We start from the raw sequence: 14,808 nt of genomic DNA, 5'->3' as shown, positions 1-14,808 counted from the left end.
TCACTAATCCCTACAAGCATATTTCTATCTAAAATAGTTAAGTAAAACAAAATAAACGTTCTTTAAAGTATAATACAAATATTTTTCATTAATAAAAGCAGGAATTTTAATAATAAAATGATTCATTTTATAGAAAACTTAATATTATATTACAGTAAAACTTAATTTGATAACATTTTCTAAAAGCCTTTACAAAGATTATAAGCTAACAACAATCTCATTTACTTGTAAAAATTCTATATTTCTTAATGCTTTCTTAATTATTTCCCCCTCACATTTTTGGTTTGTACATTTAATTAGCTACCCTACATATGGTCAGCAGGCATTTCAACGCCCAGTTGGAATTGTTTTATTTATTGAAGCCTGCCAGTATTGGGTTTCCTAATCTCGCCAGCACATGGACGGACACTCGGTTAAGTGGCTTTCCCACAAATTTCTATTTTCTTCAATTAAGTAATTTTTCAAAATTATGCTAAATGAGTTTGGGTTAATTGAACTGTCGCAGACGGACAGTGAAGCGGGGGTGGTGTTCCTCCAGATGCTACATATATTCCATCCGAGTTCTCTTTTAGATCGGATCTGGGGACCCCGAGTTTCTTGAACTCTGATGAACTGCATTTAACACTTTGTAAACTCAAATTCGAAGGGTTGAAGAAATGCTGCTGGAACTGGAACTTGACTTGCAAATGAAATTGAACTCAATTAAATGTGATTAAGCAGGCAGACAAGCATAAATCCCACTTCCCGCATCGGAAGGGGGAATCGGTAGACCTTTTGTCTGAACATACATAATTTTTGGTTGCCCATGTGGGTGCACATACTAATTAGTTCCCAGGTGTTTCACACTCGCCAGGTAAATAAAATGATTCAAATTCGGTTTCGGTCTTGAGTTCTGAGTCATTGAACCTTTGTATGAAAATATATGATTATTTCACGACGCTACCTGTGATGTGTTCCGTACAAATCGCAATTTGTAAGGGTCTGTTATCAATTTCTAGTTTAAGTAAAATTACTAGGAAGTTACTCACAGCACAAAGGGTTAGCCGGAAATTACAAATAATGTAAGCAAATAAAAATAGTACGTGAAGTTTGAATAAGCTCATTTACTTTTTACTAGAAAATCAAACAAAAACTCATAAAAAAATAATATGAACAAGAGGAAGCTAATTTCGGCACGCCGAAGGTTGTTCCCACAAATGAGTCATATTATAAATTAATAAAATAAGCTAAATGTTATTTTAAAAATACTTTTTGCATGATGAAAACTACTGGGAAATCTGCATATTTATAGACATTTAAAATTGTGATAAAAACCACTTTTAAATTAAAAATAAATACTCAATAAAGCATAATTTTCTTAATTATTCATTTTATATTAAATTTGATTTTTTATTTGTAATTATATTAATAATTATTAATCATTTAAAATGCCATTTCCAATAAAAATCAAAAATTAGCATATTATTGTTAATTTTTATATTTAAAAAATTTAATCAACTTATTTAATGTTTCCTTTTCCAAGCATTCTACCCTTTACTACATAAATAATACCTTGTAAATAATTATTATTATTTATCCCTAAATAAATAAAAACCACAATAAGTATTTGGCATGTTGCTTGGGATAAACTTCTATCCTTCTTTTTATTACAAATTTAAATTTAAACAGAATTTAACCAACTAATGATCCTTGAGCGTTGGAAATGAAAATGGAAAATGCTACAAGGAATTAAGGGTAATTACAAGCTAAATAGTTAAGATCTATGCCAGCAGGCGGGCGACGCCGAAGAAGAGCAGGATGGCTCCGGCCACGGGGGCCAAGGATGCGGATCCGTTGCACTCGTCCTTGGTGCAGACATCACAGCCCAGCTGCTTGACGAAGGGCAGCGAGGGATCCGACTGGCAGCCACCCTGGACGTTGTTGATGTCACCGAAGTAGCAGGTCCTCACAATCTGTGGATGTCCAGCCACTATTCAAATAAGAAAATAATTATTAATATTTATTATTTAAAAAGGGGGAAATTAAGAGCAAAGGTTTTGGGCGGATGAGTAACTGGGCAAACAGCTTTCGCTGGCGGCGATTGCTAAATGAACCGATTGTTCCCCTAAAACCGGGCACTTGTTAATTGTTGTATGACTCCACTGTACCCAATTGCTCTGGTAAACAGTGAATAACAATTGGTTCCACCCAGCGGTTAAAAAAACACAAAGGCGGCAAATAACAGCTGTCTGTTTTTTATGATCTCATCTTTGAAGTTAAATTAATTTTCACCGCAAATTCGCCATTCGATTTGCTGCCATAAATTAATTTTAAGACTATAACTTATGATCGTTATAATATTTATGAGAAAATAATCAAAAAACAAATATGTAAATTTGTTGAGCGAGCGAAAAGATTGCGGCATTCAATCTTTAACTCGTCACCGCCATTATTATTTTCTAACCAACCGGAATTAAGCTGCTACTTTGATGTAATTACGCGAAAATAAGTCGCAGAGAAACGTGATGAAAAATCACGTCGAAGTGGAAAGGAAGGTAACATCGCAGAAACAGAAACGATAGTAAAATATTCACGCATGACATCAGAGTTTAAATACATAACCCATTTCCTGCGATGATCTCAGGTGTTGTCTGCTTTTTCAGGGTTTAAATTTGGGCACATATAGAGTTAAAAGGCTAACGAAAGTCAAACTTTATATGGTCTAGCTTAAGTTATTAAAAGTTGTATCACTTCTTAAATAATTGCTAATGAACATATCACAAGCCGAGGTCTAAAGTATCAAATTATTTTAATATTAATTTTGAAAAGTTGTCTTGAAAATATAATTTTCGCGTTTTAAATAAGCTTTTTCAAGTTTATCTTGTATATTTATAAATAAATAAATAAAAAAGGTTTCTTTAGTGATTATTGTTCTGTGATAGTTTGTCTGGACATATTTTTTCTTACCACTTTCAAGGGTCTTCTTCATGCAGCCAGTGGCGTTGCGCAGGGGGAAGAAGTTCTGCAGGTATCGAGGGGGTCCAATCCGGGAGCAATCGATCAGCAGATTGTCGTCAGCCTCGAATTTCAGACCGCATTTGGGTGATGTGAGCGATTCGCACTGATAGCACTTGATGGCATAAGCTACAGAGATTAAAGCGTGGTAATTGATTAGAAAATATATTCAACAAAATGAATATATACAAAAAATAGGTTTTCTTCGCAAAGGAACAGGCTGGGAACTCCTTGAACTCCTTAACCGTTTCCTTCGTTACCACTTGCGATTCGAAAAACACTTTCTAATGCAACGCACCCGAACAGGCCAGACTGATCATAACGGCCACGGCCAAACTGCATTTCAAAGCGGACACCATCTTGATTAGAACTTGGTTGTCGGAGATTAACTTTTCGAATATTAAAGATTGCTAGAGTTTAGGCTTGAATATGAACCGCCGTCAACGAAGTCTGCTGCACGTCTGAAAGCGTAGTGGCAACAGCCGCCGCCACAGTGCCTTCATCTCCGAACAACTTGAGCAACTCAAAAGTTTCAGACTCAAAATGCGCCAGACTCAAAGCCAGTTGGCTTTGAGTGAACATTTTGGCTCAATGTAAATGCAGGCCTAGGTTATCGGTATTTGGATTTTTTGTCGTTTTCTTTTTTGGGGTTAGAAAACCGGTTCGAACAGAGTGGGCTTGTGTATTTTGAAGTGTTGTTGTTTGGACAGCGGTCTAAGTTGATCATTTAATGGGGCTTTTTATATGCATGCAGTTTGCATTTGGCTGATACACAAGATATTTGTGTGTTTTTTGTTCATGCGAGATGTACATAGTTAGTATTTGTTAGTTACTAAAGTAAAATTGCTGTACAACTTATGCATTTGATGATTTTAAACATTTATTCATCATTGGAATTTTTTTTTTTATTTACAAAGTGTTCTCCTTACTAGAAAATTCCTGTAAAGATACTCAAACAAGGGAAGATCACTTGGAAGTGATAATGTCATGTGTGAGTCAGAAACAAAAGATTTATTAACACTGATACTCTAAAGTGTTGTTTACAATGCCAAAACAAAATAAAGTCATTTCTATGTGACAGAATTTACTTGCTAATTCACAAACTCAGAAAGATGATTTTTCCCCTGAAATGCACTCAAATTGAGTGACTTTTTCCATCCACTGCTCAATTTCCGGCAACCGAATTGCACAACCGCCCAAAAGTATGTCATCGAATTTAGAACAAACTTACGAGGCCGTCGAATTCGATTTGATTTCGTCTTATCTCATTGAGCACGATCGAAACTTAATGAGGCAAAGGGTTGGGAGGCGACATAAACCAACAAGGACATTGAATAATTTGCATAAATTTAATTAGAAGGGGCCAGCTGTTTGCCGGCCATTCGGTCTGAAGATGGGGCCAGAGGAGCAAGGCAACGGCAACGGCAACGGCAGGATATCCTATCACGAGGGTTGCATTGTCTCGCATGTAGGTCGACTAATTGGATTCAACTTCTATGGCTATCCGAGTGTCGGTACGGATTAGTGTGACAAGTGGCTAAGCACACACACTTTGGGGGATGGACACAAACTATGGGAGCCTTCATTTCCATGTCGGCTTGTGGGCTACGACTTGTGGGGTTTGATGGATTAACGACATAAGCAAGGCATTATAGCTTTCTTTATATTTAAGTCCACATGGTAATAATACAAAATGATGAATGATAATTATAATATATTTCCATTGAGTCAGACATTAAATTTTTCTAAGAAAACTGCTTCAGTATCAATGTTCCCCGTGCAAAGAGATGCTTTCACTGATGAAATGTTTCCTCTCCAACTCTAGCTATAAGATTAGGTTCTGAATGGAACTGATTTAGTCAGTTAAATGAAGTCTTACTGTGCGGTTTTACTAATAAACTTTCTTCTGCTAGAAGTCGTCTTCCAATTGATGATAAGGCCAAAACTGTTTTAAGGAAACTAAATCTCAAAATAACAATTTTAATAATAAAGAAACTGATGTACACTGCGCGTTGCTTGTAGTAGCTTTTTCCATTCATTTTTCATGAGAGAGATTTGTGGTACAGCCTTGCTGATAAGCTCAGATCGCCGATAACCCAGCTGTTTGAGCTTCAATCTGTGATTCAGTGCCGTTTCAACCCGCGAGATGCTGAGTAAAGTTGTCATAATAATTCCGCTGCTGTTTTTCCCGGCAATTGCCGCGCTAGGAACTCAAGTCGTCAGCTACGACAACAGGCGAATGCTAGATCTGATCGAGAATCTCAATGGAAGCGTCTCCGAGCAGCTGTCCCTGGTGGCGATCACTTGGGGCAAGCTGAGGGCCGACTATCCGAGGGATGTTGGCAAGATTGAGAGCTTACAGGAGACACTGCAACATGTGATTTGCAAGCCGGCGAGAAACGTTACTTTGCGCCACAACCTGCAGGCTCAGCTCATAAGGGAGAATATCCGGGAGCATCTGGAGATTCTGAATACCACGGCACTTTTTCAGGAAGCTCTGGAGGCCGAAGAACATGATCAAGGCAAATGGCAGATGGCGATTGGGAGGCACTCGCAGAAACTGCACTGCCTGTACAAGCCAGTTCAACTGGAGAGGATCCTGCAGAAGGTCCTGCGAAAGATCTATAACTTGAAGAGTATCAGTAAGTTGGCTGCTCTATTTTACCAGCTATACATCGCTCGAAATCGGGAGTCATATGTGACAATGATTCACGCCGAACTAATGCTCTATGATCGCTACAAAGCCATCGGTCAACAGAGTGTGGAATTCAACAGCTACATGGCCAAGCTGTGGCAGAGTTTCCAGTTAGACGACTTCTATTCGGGCCTGGATCAACCCACCAACCAACGCCTAGTGGGTGCCATAATTGAGCTGCTTAAATACATTTAAATTAAATTAATGAAAAGCCTTAATCAGTTGTGTAAACTTTATTCGGTGCATCTGTTCGAGTGCTTAAGTACCTTGATTTGAATTTGCTATAATTACATATAGAGGTGAATGCCTGTGTTCTTTACATTAAAATATCATGTTGTACATAGACTATTAGTGAGTATTTACTGTGCTTGGGCTGAGTTTATTCCCAACTGATTACTGTTTTTTCTTAGTTGAAATTTAGGGGTTTATTTTGAGGGGCTTTGAGCTTGGCGTCAAATTGGAAACCAACATATATGAATTTAAGCTTAATGAGTGGGGGCTCTAGTGGCCCGAAACTAAACTAATTTAAACCGAGGACTAAACGTAAGTCGTTAATCAGCAACAGCTCGGCCCCATTCTTGGGACCGGGCAAAATATCACGTTCCAACTAAAATACAATACGGAGATGCGTCTAAAGAGGCTGTCGTGCCACTTAGTTGGCCAACTGTTGGACCAGGGCCAGCATGGGCAGGAGCAGGGCGAACTCCATGAGCGAGGATCCCATATAAGCTCCGTTGCAGCGATCGGTGAGGCAGTCCTCGCAGAATATCCGCCGCACGTTCTTCTCCGGACTGGTGATGTTGCACAGCTCCACGGGATCTGATTTGTTGGTGTAATAGCAGAAGCGTTTGGTGATCACCTTGCCATTGTCTGAAAATTTAATAAAAATATTTGTAAAGAATATTGCAGAGACATATAAAGGTATAGCGAAGAGAATACTAATACAATCTTTGGATTGTTTTCTATATTTTCTCCTCAAGAAAATTCTAAAATAAATTTAATCCAACTCACTCTCCTCCACAGTTTTGCGACACACTGGCCTCTCGTGATCGGAATGAATAGTGCTGTTGCAGCTCCTCAGCAGATTGATGTTCCGCTCCCTGATGAGATCCGTCGGTATGTTGTCCTCTTGGAAGGTCACATCACAAAAGTCCTCCGACCCGATGGTGTCCGAGCTGCAATGCCAGCACTCCAATTGCTGCCGCTGATGATGCTGCTCGTTTACAGCTGCAAGAGAGGATTTAAATTTATATTTATAGGGAAAAAATAATGCCATCAGTAGAACAAACTCCTGATGACCTTTCGTAGGGTCACCGGCAAATAGTTGGCAGTCAGACAATCAAGCAAAAAATAAACTTTGTTTGCCGACTAAAAATAACAGGGGATGACACAGTTTTCATTCGACTCTTGGTGCCCTCCCCCGACAAGGACTCATTGCCAGGGGTTGACATCATCACAGTTTTCATGTGCCGCCCACAGCGAGAATGTGCAAAAGCGAGATTGGAGAATGCGTGGCCAGTCGACGTGGCGCCACAGTCGAATTTTATTACGTATACGCAACCAAGTCCGTGCTCATAAAATGCTGGGTAATTTGTTGGAAGCTTTTGGGAGGTTGGATGGGAGGTACATTAACGTAGAACTGGAAGAACCCAGTGGGTTTGCATTAAAATCACATCACCAAGATTTAATGGTTTATTAAAATTATAATCAGCAAGACACACATTATTTTAATTTGTACGTTTAACGAGGGGAGTCTATTATATGAAACTAATTTGTTAGTTTTTATAGTTTATAGTTAGTTTTTAAAATGAATTTTATTTTTAAAGAATATTTTCCACTGTATTTAATATAGAAAGCTGTGATTCGAATTCGGGCAAATCTTGTGAATAAACATTGTTTACCCCACATTATTTCCTCTCGATTAAAAGGCATAGTTAATGTCTCGCTGTCTGATTGATCTTGTGCCATAAATTTTCCAATTTTAGTATCACTTGGGATTATGTTTACCTTTCTTTTTTTCATTCCCCTTCTTTCGGTTTCAATTCATTTAGGTAATTAGTTTTAAATTTAATTAAACTTATTCATAACTTTCCTGACTGATATATATACATATTTCATTCTGTGCTCATTGTTTATTTTTCTTTCAAATATAGTTTGTTTTCATTGTGCTCACCGCAATCGCTTCACACTTCTAATTTAATTTGCCCGCCTCAAGCATAGAATTTTAGGCTATTTATAGAATTTATGTAGAATTTAGAATGATTTAATTAGTGCGAGAGCTAGTTGATTGGAAGTTAAAGGTGGTGGGGAATTCTTCTCTAATTGGGTTGATGGTGATAAGGTTGCGTGATTTGGCCTGACAGTGAATCAAGATCGCCGGCTGTGTCCTTGGCGCAATTTTGCATGTCCTGAAAGTGAAAGGTGCCAAAGGATGGCAACCGGGACTCGCCTTGTTTGCCTTCTGCCACAGTAAAAGGTAAACATGCCACAAGACCCCCACCTTGAAGACAAAAGAGCTCTGGGAAGGGGTTTCGTTCCAACTGGAGGAGTGTTGGCTGTCAAATATTGACGGTAACACATTTATACTTTATATTTTTCTGCGAAGCTTCTCTGCTAAATTATATTATTACGCCAGAGCTGGCGATATTACGTATACGTTTTAAAGCCTCCCAATGCCGTGGCCTTGGCATGTAAGCGGCTTGTGGGTTGGCCGGGCGTGTGTTGCTGCCCCACATCGACTGGACATATGCAAAATCCGCCTTAGACCGTTTGTATATTCATTTTCCCAGCCTTGTTTGGGTCCTTTATTCAGGTATTTCAAGAACAATTTCAGGTAATTGGAGGAATTGGCGAATTTTACCTTTTAAAAGTGTGAGTAATTGATTGTTGTTTTTTTTGGGCCTAACACTGAAAAGATAATTGTTTCTTTTCTATTAAAAATATTTTCGTTTTTATAAGAGGGAAAACACTGAAATATTTACAGCTATACTTTAGTTTTTAAAAAGATATTGCTTAAAAATGCCCTTGGAATTCTTGCATTCTTTCTTTTTTGATTACATTTATTCAACACCCATTTTAGGTGCTGTAAAATTTTTTCAAGTGTAATTTATCGGCACACCAAGGTCGTGGCCTGAGGGTTTTATAACGCCCGCGCTTAGCATTCCGGAGGAGCTATTCGCTGAGGTCACGCACATGGTGAGACTTGGTATGGCTTCCCTTGAGCGGCTCTCAATGCAAATTGAAAGCTGAGACTTGCCGGGAGGAAGTTGCACTCCACTTGCTTCTTGTTTTTTGTTTCTCGTTTCTTGTTTATTTGAAACTTGCAACCCCTATGTAACAGCCCCCGTAAAAGATGTCGTGCGAGAATAACAAATATAATACGATACGGATCGGATGTGTGTCAGGGCAATCTTCGCTTCCTGACTGGAAGAGCGACCCCAAACCCTATTTATACTCATTATCAGTTTGTGAAAATTACGCAATTCATGCCATTGAACAGGGGCAGGAGCCACTGAGAAGTAACCCCCGAGGAAGGCGACCAGGCTCTGACATAGTTTCCATACAACCAAAACCCGGGGGTTGTCACATCCAGGACTCTGGGGGAGTGGAGGGATGCGGCCATCAGATGCCGAAGACAGCGGGAAACTGGAGCAGGCGACATTCTGGCGCCACTCTGACATGCGCAGTCTCCGCCAGGATACGGCGTAAATCCAGATTGATAGCCAAGCAAAAACAAAGCAATCAGATAATTGCAGGATACCCGAGCGGGCTAATTGAGAGCAACAGGGAAGCTGCATTGAGTGACCCAATCACAGTTCTCCCTCACCCCCACCATCATCATCATCATTAGAAGCATTTCAGAAATATTCAGCGGAGCGGACTGCATTTGGCGTTTTACATTCTGTTTGGGAAATCGAGTGAACCGCGCCGAAATGGTTGTGGAAACAAATATTGAAATGTCTGGCAGTCGGTCGAATATTTGTATTTATAAGGCGTGCAGGTTGCCAATCACAGAAAAGCGTGAAAATCACCCAAATGCGAATGCATGTGTATAAATATAGGTGCATTCAGCGATGTTCATCAAAGAAGCAATGACCCACGAAATTTCCTTAAATAAAAATATATAATAAGGAAGAATGCCGACAGAGTAAATAAGAATTTAAATCAGAAAATTCTTATTGAATATTCAATATATTCATTAGAAAAATGATTAAAGAATAGCTTAAGATATCTGCAACTATTCCATGAGAAAGAAGTTAAATGAATATTCGAATGGTTAATAAATATTCTTGATTTTACAATGATTTTGTAATATATTTCGGATTTGAAGAACTAATAAAATATATTATAATGTTTACCTCATTATATTTCCAAATCAAAATCCAAATTACAACAAATATAAGCAACAAATGTAAGTAATCTTTTCTAGTTAGGTGAAACATATCTCTTTTCTATTTTCAAATACAATCTTCAATAATAAATCATAATTCTTTTAAAAACAATCTTCAATTGTCTTCGCTCTATCCACACGTGTTTCGCCAGCAAAATAAACAGATGAGCTCTTTCTATATTTAAGTCCCATTAATGTTTCATTATAACCCGGCCCCATTCGATATTAATTTGTGTACGACAAACAAAATTGGCTTTCACCTTCATCATTTTGAGTGCTGAGCAAAGTGTCGTCCATAAATCTACAAATTTTGACTCACTAATAACATAAGAATAATGTGCCAAGAACATTTAATGGTTTCCACCTGAAACTCTTATTAGTTGTTAGGCATTTCTCAGCAAATAAAAGAATATTTTTTAGTCTTATTTTCTTTTTTCATAAACACCGCAAGGGAAACTCGTAAAATCGCTGGCGGGAACTACATAAACAAAATGTTTAGCGAAATGGGAAACAAATTTCATTCATGGGCTTTGAGTAGAAAAACCATCACACCTCAAAAACTTAATGCGGATCGGTGACCTTGAGGGGGTGGATAAAATTACAGGTGCACAGAAAGAAATTTTAGTTGTTGATCATTTGATATTTACAGGGAAAATGTATAATTTATATCAAAACAATTATTGTATGTATTTTATTAATTAAAAGAGTCTCAAAAGTCGCCGTTTATAAACAGATTTTAAAGATGCCATAAAAGGAAAGTTTTCTATTTGTTTTTGAACATTTTAGCTTTTTACAACTTATAAGAATCTGTAGTTATCTCATTTTATTTTAGTTAATTAAATATTTCATATTTAATAATCAGATTTATTATATTTTGTCAGATATCTAGGTCGCACGTTTATAGCACTTTGTTAAAATTAAATATTTTCCATATTTATACCCTTGCACAGGTAAAAAAATATTTATAGATTTAAAATCACCACGGATTACTTTATTTCACACGAACTTTTTAAATGATCATAAAAGTTGAAATCTTTTCGGTGTATTTTCTTTGCAAAAACTTTGAAAAATATGCCCCGCTTGTGCGGCTTTATGTTTACCAACCGATCGACATACAGCTTCCTGAAAAATCCATCTCACCTGTGATGTGCCAGGCATTGGCCAGCAGGAATACTCCGGCCAGGAGGATTTTCATCGGGACGGCTGACATGGCTGCCTTGGAATGTTTTTCGCTGGAATCCTTGTGCGAGATGTGGACTGCGACTGAGTGGCGCCTGGGTGGTGGTGAATGCTCTGTATCCTTCGAGGAGGCCAAAGGGTTCGTTGTGGGATTCGAAATCGAAATCGCTTCGAGAGCTGCGCGCGATGCAGACGGTTGCTCGGCCGAGGAACGACTGTGCCTGTGGCCAGTGCCGACCGAGGCTTCTTCGCCAGAGTGCCAATGTTCTGGAAAAAAAAGTACTGAAAAATTCTCAACTGAACGCAAGGGCAGCGACGCGGCGCAGATGCTGCTGCCTCTGTCGGCAGAGCAGTGCTTTTGTTGTTGTTGTTGCTTCGCTTCCTGGGGAAGCCCCTGCCTTTCTCCCTTTTAGTTTTTTTTTTCTTTTTTGTTTTGCGAATCCTTCGAAAAGTCGGCAGACAGGCAGCCAGACACACGCATTCGGTGTGCTTTTACTAGCAGCTTGCCCTTTTTTTCGGATTTCTTTGAGGGCGCGACCGCCTGAGCACAATGCAGTTTAATTGATGACGTTGCCTTTTGGCAGAGAGTGTGTTGTCATAACTAGAAAAACAGATATCCCATAAAGATAAATGGGAAAGGATGTCAATAAAATTAGAGAAGCAATTGGAGATTACTGAACCTGATTAACATTTTTGTTATTTTCTAAGGAAAATAGAAAGGTGTTGAGCTGACTTGCTTGCTGTGAGCTATATAAGATAATCCCTTCTTCCCCTCCCCTCCCTTTTTCTAGTTTATAAAAGTTGTAGGGCTAAAAGTAAGTATATAAATTAATTATTTAAAACAAGAAAGAAAGCTAACTTTGGCCATATCATAACTAAGCCAAAAATGCATTAATTTCGATTCGGAAAGCAGTTTTTTGTTAGTTTTTATTCATTTAAAAAAACTGCATACCAAATTGAAAATTTTAAGAAATCAAAATTTTTGGCTATTTTTGCGAATTTTAATGATGTAACCCCTTATCAAATCTCGCAAAAATGGCCAAAAAATCGATTTCTTCCGGACATTTCTAGAAAGATTCGCATGTTAATGCTGATCAAGAATATATATGATTTATGGGGTCGGAAATGATTCCTTGACTTAGATAAATATTATTTTGTATTATAAAATCGGATTTTTTATATTAAAAAACTTTTTGATTTTTTTTAATTAAAAATATCATAACTCGGCCAAAAGAGCATTAATTTTAAATCGGAAAACTGTTCTGTGCATGATTTTCTACAGTTAATAGATCTGCATACTTCATTTAAAAATTTTGAAAATTCAATTTTTTATCAAAATCAAAAATTTTAATGATGTAACCCCTTATAAAATTTTGCAAAAATGGCCAAAAAATCGATTTCTTCCGGACATATCTAGAAAGATTCCCCTGTTGATGCTGATCAAGAATATATATATACTTTATAGGGTCGGAAACGTCTCCTTCACTGCGTTGCAAACTTCTGACTGAAAATATAATACCCTGCAAGGGTATAAAAATTGTATTTCTAGTTATAGGTTTTTAATTAAAAGAAAACTCTTGTAACTGTCAGGTAATATTAAATTAAATTTATATGCACTCAAAGCACTTCCTAATTCATTACAGATGACAACTATATGATTACAATATATTAAATTTCATGCCTTGAAACCACTTTTTCAACCCTTAGTTGGCTATAAACTAGTCTTAAAAAGTAAAACGATATTTAACACCACCCGCGAACTGAAGCATAAAGTTGTGTGTTGGTAGTGTTATGTTTGTTTGAGAGCATTATATATATTAAGTTATATGTATAAGCTCCAACCTAATGCTGACATGCCATAAATTCGAAGTACTTCCCATTAATATTAAAAATGTAAGCTATTAATACATAATGATTAAGCCATAAATTTGTACTTTTCTGAATATTTACAACGTAAAGAGCTAGTAAATTTAGCTAGCTAATTTAATTAATACTTCCGGTAATAGATAAAATTATTATTTAAATAACTTTTAAGCTGTTAAATATTTTATTTACAAGAAAAACCATATAGAGGTGCAATTTTCTAATTTATGAGGTATTTAGATTAGAAATGCATGCTATTAAAGATCGAATTATTATTTAAATAATTTTTAAACATTTTTTAAACAACGGAAAATTTTTAAATAAAACTTTGAACTCCCATAATTCAAGTATGGTCACCCCAAAAGACATTGGTTTGAGACTTGGATAAGACGAGCCATTCGATGCGCAAACAAAAAGCTTTCCTGCAACGCATCTAATGAACTTTTCAGGGAATGGTAAAGGAACCACTATTACCAGTATAAATTTAAATTTAAATTTAAATTGAACACACCTTTGAGTGTCGAACAGCACTTTTTAGGTGATATAAATCAGCTAAGGATACCCTTTAACCACTTCCCAGCCATTAGGCAGCGACATATCTATATCTGGATCTGCGACTACTAATCGCATTCAAAGTGATTCACATCACCACCGTGCCGTGTCACAGAAATGATTCATGAGCTCAACGGAATTGGCCAAATTTGGCAACACTCTTACCAAATTGGCGACACACGCACCTGGCAGACATACGATTTCGTATGCAAATCTTGACACTAATCTGCCGCACTAGTGGCTCCTCCCAGTAGCCAAATAAATGCGGCAAAGCGTGAAATATCGATTGGCAGATCGGGCCGAGAATAGCCGGGGTTATAGCCAACTGACTCCGATGTTTGCGCATGCGCAGCTCCGGCAGTCAACAGCGACCAACAGCTGCCCTCCGGGGCGTATGCGTAACATTCGATTGTCGATTCTCGGCTCAGTTTTTGTTTTTTTTTTTTTTCTTCCAAGTAAAAAGCCCCGGCTGCCTCATGATAAATGGCCAGTTTTATTGGAAACTCTGTACGACATTTTCGCTGGCCAACAACTACTACGACTTAGCACAAAAAAAAAAAGTAAATAAAATAAAAATAAACTAAAAACCAAAACGCATAAAAGCCGTGCGACAAGTTTAAATGGCCAAAACGTTTTATTCGCATTACTTGCGGGCTTAGTTGCCACCCATTTTTTTACCTTACTATATATTTTCTTTTGCGTTATTTTTTTGACTAAGATTTTCGCAAGTGTTTTCCTTTTTTATGACAGCCTTCGGTTTTCGTGCCATGTGACAAATTTTATTTATACACACCGTCGGTTTTATGCGATTTTAATTAAAGCATAATGGAATTATTACGCTACCGGGCGGCACCCAAAACTAAGCAATTTATCAATCCCAGTCCCCTCCTACGCTCAATTGAAGCTGAGGTCAGAAGTCATCCGGAGTTGGATGCAAAGGAGGCTTTGCGGAGATTCAACATTTGCGTGGTTGGCAATTAGCGGAATTTTGCCAATTGAATCAGCGACTGAACTCATTTCCGCTTCAAAGCGGTGACTGAATCGTGTAGATATATACGGAAAGTACGACACATAAGCATATTTTGTATAATGGGAAGGAAACCAAATGCATCGCAGTCGGCGGGCAATGTCAAGC

General features: G+C 37.7%; 3 protein-coding genes across 3 annotated transcripts; 1 reads left to right on the top strand and 2 right to left on the bottom strand.

Annotated features, from left to right (window-relative positions):
* Nucleotides 1-1,603: 1,603 nt before the first annotated feature.
* On the bottom strand, nucleotides 1,604-3,469 carry bero (belly roll). Its single transcript, XM_017166951.3, has 3 exons — nucleotides 3,293-3,469; nucleotides 2,947-3,123; nucleotides 1,604-1,969 (listed from the first exon to the last, which is right to left on the bottom strand). The coding sequence occupies exons 1-3, from the start codon at nucleotides 3,351-3,353 to the stop codon at nucleotides 1,761-1,763; spliced, it is 447 nt and encodes a 148-aa protein (XP_017022440.1). The 5' UTR covers nucleotides 3,354-3,469; the 3' UTR covers nucleotides 1,604-1,760.
* A 1,645-nt stretch (nucleotides 3,470-5,114) lies between these two features.
* Nucleotides 5,115-6,034, top strand: LOC108074778 (uncharacterized). The gene has a single exon (XM_017166956.3). The coding sequence runs from the start codon at nucleotides 5,141-5,143 to the stop codon at nucleotides 5,882-5,884; it is 744 nt and encodes a 247-aa protein (XP_017022445.1). The 5' UTR covers nucleotides 5,115-5,140; the 3' UTR covers nucleotides 5,885-6,034.
* Nucleotides 5,908-11,459, bottom strand: twit (target of wit). Its single transcript, XM_017166957.2, has 3 exons — nucleotides 11,220-11,459; nucleotides 6,701-6,916; nucleotides 5,908-6,559 (listed from the first exon to the last, which is right to left on the bottom strand). Exons 1-3 carry the CDS (start codon nucleotides 11,287-11,289, stop codon nucleotides 6,342-6,344), a joined length of 504 nt encoding a protein of 167 aa, XP_017022446.1. The 5' UTR covers nucleotides 11,290-11,459; the 3' UTR covers nucleotides 5,908-6,341.
* Nucleotides 11,460-14,808: the final 3,349 nt, after the last annotated feature.

Source organism: Drosophila kikkawai, chromosome 2L (genome assembly GCF_030179895.1).
Source record: "Drosophila kikkawai strain 14028-0561.14 chromosome 2L, DkikHiC1v2, whole genome shotgun sequence".
Classification (NCBI taxonomy): Eukaryota; Metazoa; Arthropoda; class Insecta; order Diptera; family Drosophilidae; genus Drosophila; species Drosophila kikkawai.
Note: the sequence above shows the minus strand (reverse complement) of the source record. Positions and strands in the feature narration are given on the sequence as shown.